The 17,004-nt window shown below is 42.1% G+C and overlaps 1 protein-coding gene across 3 annotated transcripts in view; it reads left to right on the top strand.

Moving 5' to 3' along the window:
- The window catches only part of C8H1orf87 (chromosome 8 C1orf87 homolog), a 28,581-nt gene extending 14,543 nt beyond the window's left edge, over positions 1–14,038 (top strand). For 2 of the 3 annotated variants that reach the window (XM_030572617.1, XM_030572618.1), the window contains exons 9-11: positions 1,280–1,350; positions 10,120–10,212; positions 11,677–14,038. In XM_030572617.1, coding sequence (XP_030428477.1) covers positions 1,280–1,350; positions 10,120–10,212; positions 11,677–11,837 — 325 coding nt within the window. In that variant the 3' untranslated portion in view covers positions 11,838–14,038. Of the gene's footprint in view, positions 1–1,279; positions 1,351–10,017; positions 10,213–11,676 lie in introns of those variants that run through there. The other variant, XM_030572619.1, reaches the window with a different exon arrangement.
- The last annotated feature ends 2,966 nt before the right edge of the window (positions 14,039–17,004 follow it).

The following is a 17,004-nucleotide window of genomic DNA, read 5'->3' on the forward strand; positions in this document are numbered from 1 at the left end:
AACCCAAAGCCATTTTCACATAAGCAGAACTTAGGAGAACCTTACAACGAAATCAAAGTACCTTAGCCCGTACGAGGCTAATTTGCCCTTAGCCTGCAGCACAGACCTTCACCGAACTGTAGTGGAGTCTTTGTGTGGATTCTCATGTCTTGATTTAGCAGGACTCTCTTGGCTCTCAGCAAACCACAGACTTCTCAAGGCTCACCTGCCAGTGCTGTACATGTCGCTGCATGGTGTGATGAAGGGCAGCTTCACTCCTATGACCTGCAGTGAGGAATTACATTTGTAAAGGATAAACTCTTCCACGCACATGCCATCTTTGGCCAAGGCCTTGCTTGTTAAATTAAAGCCATTTTGTTAAGGGCCACTTGCCCATAGACTGAATTACGTCCCTTTAGAGATTAAAAAATCCAATATAAACAAAATAAATCTAGGAAGCTGAATGCATGAATCATTGTTTTAGTATATACTGTCCATTCTAATCTGCAGTCCAATTGTGAAGCCATTCGGGAGGCTGTTTCTCAAGTAATTAGCAGGAATCTAGCTCTGAGCCACTTTCTGATTAAATGTGCTTAAAATCAATAAAACATGATGAGTGATTACAGTCACGTGAGATTAGCCTTGTCAAACAAAGCGAAACAAGTTATGTCCTCTCTGTAACTTGTCAACAAGAAAAATGAGGGCTAGGAAGAGAAATGCCTGATATTTCTATGCAGATTTTTCTACCTCTCTTCTTTAATTTATTTCTCCTGGAGAATTGAGGGGATCAGTTCAGTTTCTGGAAGTTACAGGATTAGGGAGATAAAGCTTTTGTAGCACCACCAAAAAACCGCCACAGATTAACTCAGCTGGTGGAAATTGGCATAGCTCTGTTCACTTCAACTCTCCACACTGAGGATGTGGCTCATAAAGTCAAGTTTGTATCCATCCTTTGCTTCAGTTGTAGATAGATAGTATTTTAAAAAATCCCAGAGCTGCAAAGTACACTGGCAAATAGAGAGTCTGCCCTTTGGAAAATGTTGTCCCAAATGTATAGACAGTGCATCATGTGATGTATTGCATTTATGTGCACAAGCTAAGCTTTGTGCTGGTGATTGTGGTATGCTCTGCTGCATATTTATAATGTCATTTCTTTCTTTATTTCAAAAAACCTTTTTGTAAATGTATTGTTTATTTTTAATGATGTCTCTGACCTCCATTTACCTAGCTCTCGGGAGTCAGACTGTTTGGGGTTTGTTTTCAAATATTATATTTCATTTTAAAATGTTTGCGCACGCAGGTGGAAGACATTTATGGAGTTGCTCAAGAAAGCTCATTCTGATGCGATTCCTAATTTGCCTGTTCCTGTGGGTAAGTGAAGTGGCTGTCACTTTAAATCACACCCAGGAGATATAACAGGCACCCTGAAAACACTACCTTTTCCAAGACCAAAGATCCCTGAAACATCTTCATCCTACATAGTGAGCTTTTTTCCAACAAGTGCCCTACTGTTGATAATGCCACCTGTCAAAGTGCCATGCTGAGTGGAACAACAACAACAAAAATTCCACAACTCACCACCACCAAAGCAAGTTCAGTAAATGTTTCTCTTCACTTTAAAGAGCAGTACAGTGTGTATTCTCCAAAGGAAAACTGTGCATAATAATTGTGCACTCCTGGATCCATGCTGTCAATACAGGAATTTCACTAGTTTGATATTCAAAAGCTATTCTTCTCTCTCTCTCTCTAGCAGGTAGCATGCACCTGTTTGGTTGCATGTAACCTCTCTTTTTTGCAGGTTTTCCAGTTGCTGTTGCAGAATTTTCAACTTAGAGAAAATGAAGAAATAGTGCAGTGTATAGGCCAGATCTGAAGCTGGGATAAATCGATGTCACTCGAGTATCCGTAAGGGAGCTTTCCTAATTTAAACCAGCTGAGGATTTGGCTACATTATGCTCAGAAAGTAATTATCCTGGCTTCAAAGAAGACATTGGGCCTGTTGCTCCACTGCCTGACACCTTATGTAGGCATTTTCACCAGTGCCAAGTGGGTGTCACCTGCTACCAAATCATGAGAATATTTTATATTCACTTTGCATTGGTGCAAACAAGAACACATAGTGCAGGTCAATGCAGAATCAGGCCCTTTCCATGCAGAAGTGGTGAGCAAGCACATCAACGTCACTGGGAGCTTTTGGTGCTTGGCCCCTCTGAAAACAAGACCCTGTTTACAATGGCAAAATAAATGCAGTGTTTCAGGGGAAATCTAGCCACTAATTAAGGATCTGTTGTTCAGGTAGATTCCATTTGGCTGGCGCATCTGTACAAGGAGTCTGCTGACCGTATATTCTAGCCCATGTTTGGAAATCTTCAATGTGTTTCTCTTGTTCCAGTTACCTACACTGTCTGGGTACCGTCAGGGATCCATTTTCAATAATCTTTTCCTGTGTTTACTGATGAGTGGTACTTTTTTAACACTCTCCTTGATCCCGCAGTGCAATCAGCCTCACTCAGAACATGTGTATTCTGCCTGTGTCTATTGCTCACTTAATAGCCTACAAAATGCTAGCAAAGCGCAGCCATATTGCAGATTTCCCTTCCAAGCTCCACCTATATGTCGTAGGCCAGGGGTCGGCAACCTTTCAGAAGTGGTGTGCCGAGTCTTCATTTATTCACTCTAATTTAAGGTTTCACGGGCCAGTAATACATTTTAATGTTTTTGGAAGGTCTCTTTCTATAAGTCTATAATATATAACTAAACTATTGTAAAGCAAATCAGGTTTTTAAAATGTTTAAGAAGCTTCATTTAAAATTAAATTAAAATGCAGACCCCCCTCGGACTGATGGTGAGGACCCGGACAGGGTGAGTGCCACTGAAAATCAGCTCGTGTGCCACATGCGTGTCTTAGGTTGCCTACCCCTGCTATAGGCCAAATTCTAGACTTGGATTCATTGATGGGGCTCTCAGTGAAATTCATAGTAGTGACTCACAGGCATGTAAATCCAGAATTTGGCCTAAGTGAGCCAGATTAGGAGATGAGTGCATGGGAGTCTAATTAGGCATAATCTACACGCTAAGAGATAGCAGAGAGCAGTGCAAATGGCATAAATTACAATAGCCCAACCTTTTCCATTTGTAGCTACTTACACTTTCCTGTTAGTTGCTTTTGCTCCTACCAATCCTCCCTTCTAGGCTCTTGGTAGGTGAGTCAAACTAGTTTAGACTCGCTAAGATTCCAGGGACAAATTCTAAGGAGTTATGTAAATAGGTGTAAGTTACACCTGGGTAATGGCCTTATTCGGAGGGAATCTGCGAGTGCAAGTCAGAGTAACTTGCACACTGAAGGGGCTTGAAGCAACTGTAAATCACAGCAGCTTAAACTCCTTTAGATTCTTCTACATGCACTGACTCACTTCTGAATTTTGATCTTCCTGTCCAGAGCTTATTTCAGAGAGTTAATTAGCACATTCTTGACTGTCAGTGGCTGGACTGTGCATTCCTGAGAGGCACATGTTTTATGCACACATAATCACCAGAGCATTTATGTGCATAGATAGTCACAATAGTTTATAAAAATTCACTTGGCCCTGATAATTACTCTAGTTTGCTTTTTCTCTTTCATTTGTCCTAATATGGTCTCCTACTTCCCTGTCTAACTTGATTGGAAAAAAAGACAAACCAAAACAAAAAAAAATAGGTAGATTTTCTCTAAACTCATTGATTTATTTTGGTTCTACTGAATTTTTGACTGGCTGTAGTCACAAATCTTTTTGAAGAACCAATGTATCAGATGAACCTGAGCTCTATTTCAGGACAATGATTTTGTGTGAAAAACGTGATTGTTTCAGTTAAGTTTTGCTTTGAAATTTCAGATGCTTTCAAAGAGAAAAACTGGGATGAAGACAGAAATTAAAAAAAAAAAAGAAAAAAAAGAAAAAAAGGTGGAATGCCTAGTTTTCAAAATTTTCCAGGATATGTTAATACCTCTTTATAGTTTATTCTTTTTGGAAAAACTATTTCCAAACTGTAGTGTGAAACAAAAATTATTCATTTTAAAAGACTTGAATATTATATAATTTATAATTATTAATAATATAATATAAACAAATAATATAAAGTCTAGTTGAATAATTAGTGAAGATTCTCTCAAACCACAACATTTATATCTCAATCCAGATTTTAAAACCCCAAAATGTCTGGGATGTTTGTAAGGAGAAGTTTGGTTCAGCTAATGGCTATTTGCAAAATTTGGATCCAGCTCCACATTTTGAATGTCCTCAAGGACCCTGATGTGTGAGGTAGGATCCATCATTTGGATTCGGGCCCAGCTTTAATAGTTAATGTGTTTGCTTATAGAGAGGCAGCTGGGTTTTGAGGGCTACTTCTTCCTGCTTCTGGTTTTTCAAAGCTGAAATGAAGGCTGGATTGTGAGCTATTGACAGGGACGCTACACTAATCTAATAATCCTTAGAAAGTGTTATGGAGTTTTTAATATTCATATGATGGCCAAACCCTGTGTTCAGTCTATCATAATCATAGCATAGGAGCATATTCAGGATTTTAAGTTTGGACATGAACCTATAACCATCTGGTTGGAGACAAACCAGCTGTCTGTTGAACTATAAACACCCTTCATTCATGGTGATAATTCATCTTTCCTCCCATTGAAATTTTATGCTGCAATCCATCTTGCTGTGCATAAATCAGTGTAATCTCCAAATAGATGGATATTAAGCAGGTATTGGAAGAGAATTGATTTACAGTACTTAACTAGAGAATCGTATACAAGGGCTTGAATTTTAAGCTGCAACAGAGTAACTGTGAAAACACAGGGACGGGTTGGGCCAGCTAGGCATTGATCTTCTTGCATGGAGGAAAGCCTCTTGAAGTGGGTAGGTGTGGGGGACAGAGAGGAGAGACCATGCCTGCCATATAACCCCTTGATGGGGTGCAGTATGTGTAATCCTTTGTAGCTGGCCAGTTCTGGAAAGTGAACACACGTGAACTAAAACTGGGGGAAAAACTGGCCTCTCAAAACCTTGCACATTTTACACATGCTGGATAGGACTAGGGTGACCAGGCAGCAAGTGGAAAAAATGGAGACAGAGGGTGGGGAGTAATAGGCTTCTATATAAGAAAAAGCCTCAAATATCGAGACTGTCCCTATAAAATTGGGACGTCTGGTCACCCTAGATAGGACACATACAGCAGTAAAATAAAAGATAGTAACAGAGATTAGAAACTGGGAATAAACATCACTGGTAACAATCTAGTGGTAAGTACCCAGATGCCATGGTAATGTGTGGGATTCGAGAAGCTGAGCCAAATTCTGCCCTGAGGTGTGTGTCTATCACTGAAATGCATGGGGTCATCACAGACTTTGACCCAGTGGGAGCGGAAAGGCTACCTACAAAGGCCAGATTTTCCCTTAAAGAGAGGGAGAGAAAGAGGAGTTTTGACACCACTCTTGGCTGCAGTGTATGTCTGTCTAAAATCTTGAATTTTAAAAAAGTTCCCATAAAACTATAGCAAAGGCAATGAATCGAGGCACAGAATTCACCAATGCAAAGTACTGAGATAGATGAGGGTTATGAGACAGTCGACTGCCCTTGTATGCGGTGCACCTGGGAAAACTGTGTAACGAGATGAGGATTTGAGCCAGTTCACCCCACAGAGAAGGGCACTTATTTGGTAAAAGTAGGGGAAAGATTTTTTTATGATTATGATTTTTAAAAAAATTAACATTAAAACTCTATCCTTCTCCACACACACACCCCTCAACACCTGAACATCTGATCTAGCACTCAGTTACACCAGTGTAAATCCAGAGTGATTCCATGGTGTTAGGTTGAGTCAGTATGAATTTATATATGTGTAACTGGTAGCAGAATCTGGCTCTGGAGACTTTAGGAGCATATGGGACCCTAAAGTGTGGCAGGTGCTGTTTGGAAAATGGTACTCGCAGAGCCCAGCTGGTAGCCACAGCTGAAATCTGCATAATCAAAATCTTCAGACTCAGCTGCTGTGCCTGGTTCAATTTCCATGGAAACAGATGCAGAACTGTAGAAAATTGTGTACAGGTGTTTCCATTAAAAGGTCATTTTTAGCCAACAGCGATGACAAAATGGTAACTGACATGCCTCAGTTAATTCCCTGTATTTAGAACAGGAAATGGTGGCTGTCTCTTAGATATCACTGGGTAATAATTTTTGGCAAATGCTGCTATTTCATTAATGGCAACTTCTGTGAGTGCTTTATTAACACACTGTTTCTACAGAATCCAGGCAATCCAGATCTGTTTTGGCCCATATCTTTGTGCTCTCCTCTCCATTTCTGCCCAGAGCAACCTTGCATAAACTCCTAGTTCTGTCATAATTTTCTTCAAATGGATCTGCTAACCATCATTCTGTTAGGGCTGGCTAAGAAATGGAATGTTTTTCCAACAGGAAACTTTGACATTCCAAAGTTAGGTTCCATTCTGAATAGGCCCAGAAAGTGGAAATACTGGAAAACTTCACTAGGTGAAATGTGGCAAAATATTCCATATCAGAAATCTTGAAATGAAAACTGGTGGGCCTTTAAACATGGCAACATATTTTGTTTTAATTCTCATGATTGGAAAATGGCAAAAAAATGTTGTCCACATTGCTGTGTTCTCACCCAAAATGTTGATGCAGCCAGGTTTCCAGATAGGAATATTTTTGCATGAACAATTTTGACCAGCTGCACTTATTCCAAAACATCAACACAATTCTGACTCTTTCCTTGCTGAAATTCACTTGGCTTGAGCTGTAACCTACCTACATTCCATTGATTGGAATGTAACTGCCTGCAAAGCATTTTGTGGTTGCTTTGCATGAAAGATACCATACAATTGACAAGTTGCATTTCTGCTGTGATTGGCTGCAGCTGGGCTGGATTCCTGTGTGACCTACTTGAACAGAAGGAGGGATTTCTCACCATACACTGAGGGTGCAGAGCAGTAGCAGAGCTGCTCTCTGGAGACTGCTCCATTCCCCTTGCTGGAGAATCCTTCAAAGTCCTTGCCCACACAGGGACCCCCTCCAGAGATACTCATTGAATTTACGAAGGTGGTACACAATCACCTCACTTGCACAGCAGAAAAGAACTGGTTCTCAATGGTGGGGGCAGCTTTTGCTTATAAGAGAATTTAAACTTTACTAGAGTGATTGAAAAACTAAAAGTAGCACCTTTGTTCCCTGCACAGTGGTGGGCAATTTGAGTATCGAGATCATCAATAACAGCCAGGCCAGTTGGGCATTTGAACCCAAGCATTTGCTCATATTTTAAAAATGTATTTGAAAATGTGTGTTGCACTAAGCATTGGTGACATAGTCCTTCATGTTTATTCAGGGCCCGATCCAGTGCTCGAGTGAAGTTATTTCCATTGGCTTCAATGAGCATTGCATCGGGCTCGTTGTTTCCAAAACCCATTGTTGCGACTATTTTTATGGAGCATCTAGATGCAAGAAATTCTTATGAACATTTCCATTTTAGGGGAATCAAAGAGGAAATCAGCGATGATGTGGCTGCCCATCTGGTATGCTCAATAGAATGGATATAGACAAATAGCTGATAAGTATCTTTGGTTGGTATGTTACAGATGATCTTTTTTAGAACTGTCTCTACAATGGAGAAGGCAAGTCTGTAACTTGTTTTTTCTTAATTAATAAACCAAATATTAATATCCAGTCAACAGCATGGGCCAGACCCTGAGCCTGCTGAAGTCACTAGTGGTTTTTCCTGGCCTCAATGCCCCAAAACTCAGCCCAGCAAAGCACCAAAGTGCATGCGTAACTTTAGCATATGAGTACTCCCATTGGCTTCAGTGGAATGACCTTCATGCTTAAAGTTGCACAAGTTAGTGAACTGGGGTCCTATGACTTAATGAGAAAGGACATGCCCAGTCTTTCCTTTGTGTTTGGAACACTTGCATAAGTCGGGGAGTGTCTGTATTTATTATTATTATTATTAAAAGTGACCCAGCCTCTCGCTACACTTGCTTCCTGCTGTAAAACACTTCAGAAAATACTATCAATATTGGCAGCCCATGTGAAAGGAAATAATGACAAAATCCCCTCAGTCTTGGCTTGAGAGCTGTCTTCTGACTACTATTGCAAATGAGGTTGTGGAAAAGTGCAGTGACGCTACATGGTATAACGGCTGGTAGCCAAAACTAGACAAATTCAGAGTGGAAAGAAAGCATACATTGTTAACAGTGCGGGTAGTTAACCATTGGAACAATTTACCAAGGGTCATGGTGGATTCTTCATCACTGACAATTGTTAAATCAAGATTGGATGTTTTACTAAAAGATCTGCTCTAGGAATTATTTTGGGGAAGTTCCATGGCCTGTGTTATACAGCAGATCAGACTAGATTATCACAATGGTCCCTACTGGCCTTGGAATTGATGAATCTATGAAAAAATACCTGCTCCTTGGTAAGCAATGAGGTAACCGCAGCTCAGCTTCCTCAACCCATCCCATCGTGACTATCAATTGACAGAAAGGAGAATGTCTGTGGGAAGGGAGAGCTCCAGGATCACTGGGTTTCATCCCAGGCTGGGGGATTTTTTTGTTGATTTGTTTTTAATTTCCTTGTGATTTAATATTTGGTCATCAATGTGATTTCAATGGCATTTAGGCACCTTAATAACTTTAAGGATCTGGGCTCCATAATCCATATTTAAGAACTTCACTGTGGATTTAGAAGCCTAACTTTACACTCCCAGGTTTGAAAGTTTTGGCCCATTATTCCTTGAGGGTAAACACTTGCTGGGCTGTGTTTCTGCTGAAGCCTCCACCAGCTAGCGAGGTTGTCTTAAGGCTATCCAGACTTGGAAATTGCCCTGACTTGGCCTTTGGTGGTCAGCAGTCAGTTCAGTGCACCAGTGCATACCCTGGAAGCATAGACAGTGGGTACTGACTGGGCAGAAATCGACCTCAGTTAGTGAATCCAAAGCTTGCCCTAGTCTATATGTGGGGGGTCAGCACAAGTGCAGCTTCAGCAATGGCTGAGTTTGGGCTATTTCCGGAAGTGGACAACACTCTAGACCAAGCCCACGACTGTGGTGTTCATAGCTGCCTTAAACACAAAAATATTCTGTGGTTGCCATTTACCCAGCATTACACTGTGGTTAACAGTTTTAATCTTACATTTCCATTTAAATTTCTTGGTAGCAACTTGTGATTGAACAGCAGGGACTGAATTTTCTTTGCACTCACCATTGACTGAAAAGAATTGTCATGTGGAGGAAACCACTGCTTTAGACCCCATACAGTGCTACCAGTTTCTCAGTAGGCCTCATTCTTTCGCATGACACCATACCATAGATTATTGTGAGTGGGGACCTCCCTGGCAGAACAAATTGCTTTTATGGCACCCCTAGTGGAAACAGGATGCTAATTAGCCCTTCATCATGAGACTCCGCCATTCAGAGGAATACTTGCTGAAGGAAAAGAGAGGAACTTCACAGATAACTTTTAAAATAGCCATTGTATGAACTGTTAAAATGGAGAGGGTGTGGTCAAAGAAAAAAACTGAATGTGACTAATTTGTTCAGTAGCCAGGGAAGAGGCAGGAAATAAGGGAAGGGATCAGAGTTAGCAAATGTATACTGGCTGTCTTCAGATCACAGCTCTAAACTATGGTGAGTAGGCCTGAAAATAACCTGTTGTGCCAACTTTGTGCTTTAGCCAGTCACTGAAATGCAATACACTGTAAACCTAGCCTGCCAACTGTACCAGTGAAGTGAGGAAGCTGGTTATCAGAAAACCCATTAAGTGAGTTCTGGGCAACGTGGGCCTTGTTACGTTTTTCCTTCCAAGTAAGGATGGTCAGACTGAGAAGGAGGGGTGTGCTGTGCTGGGCAATGCCTTGTGGTGGAATCACACCAGCCTAGGGAGATTTGTTGTACCTCCATTCGCCTCTTCCTAGGATCAACCCTGTCTTCCCTCTGTAGAAAACTGTTAGTGGTTAGTCTTTGATTCACACCATTCAGTCCTTCCCTTTGCAGGAAAACACCAAAGAGCATGAAATTCTTGCTTCCAAGACTTGGGTTCGAAACTATCCACTGAAAGAAAAGAAAGACCAGTGATCCAATCTTTCTTCATTTCAGCTGACTCCAGTGACTCTGAAGAGCAGGAGGCCTGGATAGACCGGTTCAGAAAACTAGAGAAAGCTCTTTATTTGTGCGATATAAAAAACACAGGTAATGTTTTAAAAGACAGCCTGTAGGCTTTACTCAATGGACCACCCACCCGAGTAAGGGATCAGAGCTATTATCTGAAAGTAATTTGCTTTCTAAAACACTCAAGGTCAGATGGATGTCAGTTTGGGTTCTAGTCCCAGCTCCACTATGAACTACTTGGATGACACTGGACAAGTCACTTAAAATCTCTGTGACTTATTTTCCTTATACGTACAATAGAGCTAATAATACTGCCCAATGTCAGAGGGGTGTGGGGTGCTCTTGAATATTCTGCCAAGGAGTGCCATAGGAATGCCTATGAAGAAATCCATCTCAAAAGAAAAAATATTAATTACTATTGAAGCCAGAAGGAAGGGTCTGAAAGTCGGGTGGGTCATATTCTGCTCTTGGGTGCACATGTGAAAGGAAATAAGCTCCTTTGGCTTTACAAGCTACCTGCTGTCATATCCATTGTGGTTCCTTCCTTCCACCAGCCAGACATCCTGATAGATCCCCTGAGCTCCTTGGCTCATTCCCAGCCTGAGGGAGGGCTGAAGAACTAACAGGATGAATTGGGCAGGCTGAGGACAAAGGTTGTTGCCAGCAGACAAGAGGGGTTTTGCACCACTAAAAGATCCCATCCCATCCAGACTGCCTATCACCTAGATGGCCTGCTTCCTCCTCACACAACCTCTGCTCCTGGCTGAGCCTTAATGTTTAAGGACTGGCCAGTCTCCAAGCTGGTAAATACCTGATGCTTAGCCAGGGTCCTCAGGATTAATGCACAGATATTTGCCAGGCAACAACTGTGCAAAACAACATACCTCTCTTTTGCCTTTTGTCACACAAACGCACACCCAGCCAAGAAAGAATTTCACTGGCACAGTTAGGCAGGGCAGGGAAAGGAGAGGACTCAGCTGTTCCCTTTTGGTGACCAGTCTGCAATGTTTGGTTTGTTGGTTATTCCCTGGCTCTGAATGTTCAATAATTTCCTATCCAGGGAGTGTATTGTGACTCTTCATAGATCTCTCTGTTTCACCTAATCTTTTGCTAAACATATAATCTTGGTCCACTATGAGACCTTTCTGTAACTTTCCGCCCTTCATATGAATCACACTCCACAGTGCTCAAAGATGAGCTTGAATCAAATGTGCTAACGTTTAGGCTCCTTCCCTGTATAGGATACTCACCTGGCTCCCCTCACCAACGTCCTGTTTGGTTTGCTGGACTTTGCCTTTTTGGCAAAATGAGGTACATGCTTTGAGAACATGCTAAATAACAATTTACTATGATGGCTTCTTTCATGCCTCTTTGACCCTCTTATAAATGCGGAATATATATAACCTTTATGGTATTTGGGAACCATATTCTAATAAGGAGCAAGAGTCATCAAAGGGTTTGATTTTGCCGAAGAAAATGAGTTGATAATCTGTAGAAAAATGAACCAGGTTTTTTTTTGGCCTTTTTTTTTTTTTTTAAATGTAGGCATGCTGGAAAAGGAAAAAGCAAAGCGTCTAATCCACAACTACAACCTCATCTATGATCTGTCCCTGAGTCCTCTGAAAATTGATCAAGCTTTCCGAAACTTCCGTTCTGGAGAAAACATGCCATTGCAGCCGGTGCTGCAGTATTTAAAGGAGTTGTAACAAATACTTACTATACCATTCTCACGAGTTCCGTTTTTCACCCAATGTCAGATTTCTCACAGACTGAATGTTGGTGATGTCCTAATTACTACAGCATGTTAATAACTCTCCAGGCGCTAAAAAAGAGGAAGCAAAACCAGAAACAGCTGCATCTTATACCTGAGTGAAATGTTAATAAAGCTAAATGGCCAAGTAGAGTCAGGGCTTTGGCTCTGATGCTTAGAGATGAGCTCAAGCTTCAGAACTCAGACTGATGTAGTTCTGGATTTCTAAACCCAAAGCCTGAGAATATCTGGATTGGAATTCTGGCTGCACTCATTGTAAAGATAGCAATATTTGGATGAAGGGCTACATCTGGATTTTGAACACTGTCCAGGTGTTCAGTAGATGTTCAAATTTGGGCCCCATCTCTGTTGATTATGGTGGTAAAATTGATAGATGATTTCAGTGAGATTTTAAATCAAGAAAATGGGAAAGTGGTCACTCTTAAGAACATTCACCTGTTTGAAAGATTCTACTGATTCTGAAGGAATTCCCCATCTTAATAACAGGGCTGCTCTCTAGAACCGGTGGACTCAAACCAGTGAGACTTTTTAAGCACATCCACTGTAGGTCATTCAAGCAGGGCTATAAACGATAGACTTCATATACTAACATTGCGGAAAATAGCCCAAAATTGTAACCCTGAAGACTCACCCAAGTGCCTCCATGGTTTAATTGTCCATAGCTTCCTCTTCTGCAATTCCAACCCCTCTCCCTAATGATGTCTCCTGGTCTTGTTGTTGTCTTTATTCTAGGAACAAATTCTGAAACCCTTACTTAGCATGGGCCTCCAGTCAGGAAAACCTTTAAGTACATGGTGTAAACTTTAAGCTCATGCTTAAGTCCCATTCACTTCAATGGGACTTACACACATGCTGAAAGTTAAGCATGTAAGTGCCCATCCCAAAGAGGAATGTTTTACAGGGTCAAGTCAGCGCATCTTCCACAAGTAGTCAGTGAAGTGAGTGGGATACTGTACTTTTGGGAGTATGCATCATTCTTGGTAGTGCATCATGTCCATAGACTGTAAACTCTTCGGGGTGGGGAATCTGCAAAGCATCTTACACATCTATGGTGCTATATAGATAGTAGTAATAATACGTTGCATAGCTGCTGTTCTGCTTAATTCATAACATGGTGGTGAAGTGTGTAAAGTTTCCTAGGGCAGGATCTAACAGTAACATTATTTATCTGCATAAAGTTTAATGTGTGTCATTAGTAGAGTGTGAGATTTACATTTAAGATTAAAGAGTGGGATTTTCAAAAACAAGGGAGTTAGGTGCCCAACTCTCATTCAATTCCAGTAGGATTTTGAACATCTTAGTCTAAAAGCTTGTGTGTTAGAACTGAACGAAATGAAGTTACTAATACTGAACTTACTTGGGATGCACAATATATTGTAGAGTCTGAGATCCAGTGTTTTAAAGCCATGTTAAACCCTGAATTTACAATTGTAATTATACCCTCCCTGCTGCTTTTCTTTTAAAACGCAGATGTTCTTGTCCCACGGGGAGTTTGTATGAAAACGTGCATGTTCTGTTGTGAAGCCATGTGATGTTCTTATCTAAGAAATTGGTTTTTTTAAACCTTACGCTTGAGCAATTGTCTATCTGTGTTTCTGTGCTGTGTCCTTTGAAAAACAGGGTTCATAGTTTTGCTTTATAGAGTGCCAATCCAGGTGCTAGACACTCAGTGTAGCCTTGGAAAAGCTTGGAATCAGGCTAGTCTGTGAGCCTGTTGCTCAATCTTAGCCTCTGTGATGACTCATGTGGATACTGCTCTCCTGTAAGGAAGGGGTACAAAATTAGAGGTGGAAGAGACCTAGGCCCAGATTCTTTCAAAGGCATTTAGGCATTGTTCTGTTCTGTGTTGCAAGGTCTATGTGACTTAAATGGCAGATTCCCATTTTCAGAAGTGACTTAGGCATGTAGCCATTTGAGTTACCTGGGCCTTGTAATGCTGAGTGGAGCAATGCCTAAATACCTTTACAAATCTGGGCCCCAGAGCCTAATTCTGGTCTTTATTGCACTGGTGTAAAGCAGGAGTAGCTCCACAGAAGGTAACAAAATTACACTGTGTAAGCCAGATGTGAGATTGGAACCACCCTGTAAAGTCCATTGTCATGTCAGCCTCATTTGTCCCATACACCTTGTTCTCTATTCTTTGTCTCAGTTTTGTTTTAAATGGATCAGATGATGGGTCTCAAGTGCTGGAAAATTATTGCTGTGGCTCAGGGGATCTCAAACTTCATTGCTCTGCGACCCCCCTTCTGACAATAAAGTTACTGCATGACCCCTGGTTGAGAGAGTGTCAGAGCCCAAGCCGGTCCTCTCCAAGTCGGGGGGAAAGGCAGGGCCACCCAGAGGGAGGGGCAAGAGGGGCAATTTGCCCCAGGCCCTGAGCCCCACAGGGGCCCCAATGAGAATTTTTCAGGGCCCCTGCAGCGGGGTCCTTCACTTGCTCTGGGGGGCCCAGAAAACTCTTGCGGGGCCTAGGCCCCGGAGCTTCTTCCACTCCAGGTCTTCGGCGGTAATTCGGTTGCGGGGGGTCCTTTCACTCTGGGACCCGCCGCCGAAGTGCCCCAAAAACCTGTGGCAGGGGGTCCTTCCACCCTGGAAAGTGCCGAAGTGCTGGGTCTTCGGCAGCAATTTTGTGGCAGGGGCCCCCTGTCGTCGAAGACCCCAGGCCCCCTGAATCCTCTGGGTGGCCCTGTTCATCTCTCCACCTCCTGGCTCCAGCAGTGCCTCCTCCTCACTTGTCCTCATTCCTTTTCCCAGGTGCACTTCCTTTCCCCCATTTCCCCTTCTTCCTCTCTACCTGGTGTGCAGGATCAGGCCCTGTTGAAGTATATGATCCATGCTGCATGCAGCCGGTTCCTGCTTCAGTTTGCACATTTACTCCTGTTCCTTGAAGAGTTGCACAGGCATTTGGCCCCACGACTCTTGACTTTTGTGTGAATCATGTGGCCATGAAAACAAGAATTTCTTTGCTAAATTTCTTTCCTTTTCACCCGTCATCACTGAGCCCGATCCAGCTCCCATTGAAGTCATCAGCTGCAGCACATGTAACTTTGCACGAGGCCTCTCTTTACACTGGTGTCTTGCTCCATAGATGGTATTTAGATCACATTTTAGGAAATAAATGTTTTTAAATTGGGTTTACAAATTAAAATCACAAACATTATTCAGGAAGGATTTGACTGCAGACACCACAAACATCTTGACAGACCAAATGGCCTTTTTAATATTTTCTATTCCTTTCATTTTGCTGCACACTCTCTTTCCCTGCCATCTCCAGTATTTTTAGGGCAGTCCTTACCCTCCAAAGCACTTCACACAAGTTACTTTATGCCACCACTGAAATGCAGCCATTGCTGGGGTGAAAGATAGTAGCTGATTAGCAGCCCATCAGAACATCTTATAAGCATATACTCCTGTGGTTCAGGACATAAGCCAAGCGTTTACAGTTAGGACGAGACTTCCCTTGCGGGCAGGTCATTCCATCACTTCCTTCTCCAATTTTTTGTGCCTTCTTCTGAAGCAGCTGGTCTTGGCCACTGTCAGAGGCAGGAGATGGACTGCTGGTCTGATTCATTCTGGAATTTTTTTTTTCTATATGGGGAATGAAGAATCCCGTATCCAGCTGAAACTGCAGGGAGAAGTTCAATGGGCAGAAATCTGCATGTTGCGCAGGACTATTTGGAAAGCTATGGCAAGATTTCACTGGCAGTCTGAGCCCATATTTCAAATGTGGGTGCATAAGGGGAGGTTTCAGTTTTTTCATTTACGAGCCTAATTTGGGGATTTGAACAAAAACCTCTGTGCTAAAAATCTTGCACTATTGAGGCAGTCAGTGTCGGGTCTGGCCCTGACCTCGGCAGCTGAAGTATGATGCCCAAATGTAAAAATGTGGCTCTAAAGCAAATTCTTTCTCTTTCTCTGTCATTAGCAGATGAGTCTTTGGCATCCCTCCCCTTTGATGTGGAACATATGTGCTAAAGATGCAGGCCAATCTGCTAAAACCCAGATATGGGACACAGTCCTTAAAAGCCCTGGGTTGCTGGTAAAGAAGTGACCCAAAATAAGTGATACACCAAACAACAACAGAAAAAATATTTTGTTGGGGGAGCTGAGGAGGGGAAGCTTGACCATTATGTGGGCTTCACCTTTTAACACTGGTAACTCTTTCACTTGGATCCAGCACATTTAACGGTTTTTAAATCACTGCTCAGACGCTTGTAAATCCACACGACACCTAACTAGCTTTTGAATACTTAACTCATATGCCCCCATGTCAACTCATTGCTTTCATTATCCACCCAAGAGGGGAGATCTGTAGGTTATGACCGGATAATCTGGACCTTCAGAGGCTCGGTATGGGCTGTCAGTTACCCTAGTATAACTCTGAAGTAATTACACTGAAGTTAATGGTATTACACTGGGGGTAACCAAGAGCACAATTTGGCTTTATATCTCTCCAGGTTGGATTATGACTGGGCCTTAATCCTGATTAGCAGAATTATATTGCCAGAAGTTAAAACTATTTCGTCTGCCGCATCCTCTTAGTAACAGAAGGTAACACTAGCTTGTCCGACAACCTTACCTAGTTTTGATATTTTTCAAGAAAAGAAAGACATATGTAGACTGGCAGATCTGAGTTAATAGAAGAAGCAATTTATCACATAGAATAGGTGGAATTGGTAGCATCACCTACATATATATAGCTGCCCAGCACTTCCCTGTTTTCCATTGCCTGTAATGGTAACCATGTGTCAGCCATTTCCAAGAATGAGATTTGGAGAAATATATTACTTGCCCATGTTAAAATTATTCTTACAACTGTTTTGTTGAGAAGCTTTAGTGCCTGCTTAATTTAGAGCAGAGATATGAAATGCAGCAGAAGGATTGCCCTGGATGTGCCTTTTTGCTGTCCCTGTGGAAACTCACCCAGGAGCAGGGCAGTGTAGGAGCCTGGAAAGAAGTGAGAGGATCAGGAGCCAGGGAAGGGGGTGGATAGGAGTGGGGGTCAGGAGGAGGGAGGCAAAAAGCAGTGTGGATGTGGGGGTGGATGATAACAGAGGCAGACAGAGACAGGCTGGGATTACAGGGGTAGGAGCACCTATAAC

The sequence above is a fragment of the Gopherus evgoodei genome, chromosome 8 (genome assembly GCF_007399415.2).
Source record: "Gopherus evgoodei ecotype Sinaloan lineage chromosome 8, rGopEvg1_v1.p, whole genome shotgun sequence".
NCBI lineage: Eukaryota > Metazoa > Chordata > Testudines > Testudinidae > Gopherus > Gopherus evgoodei.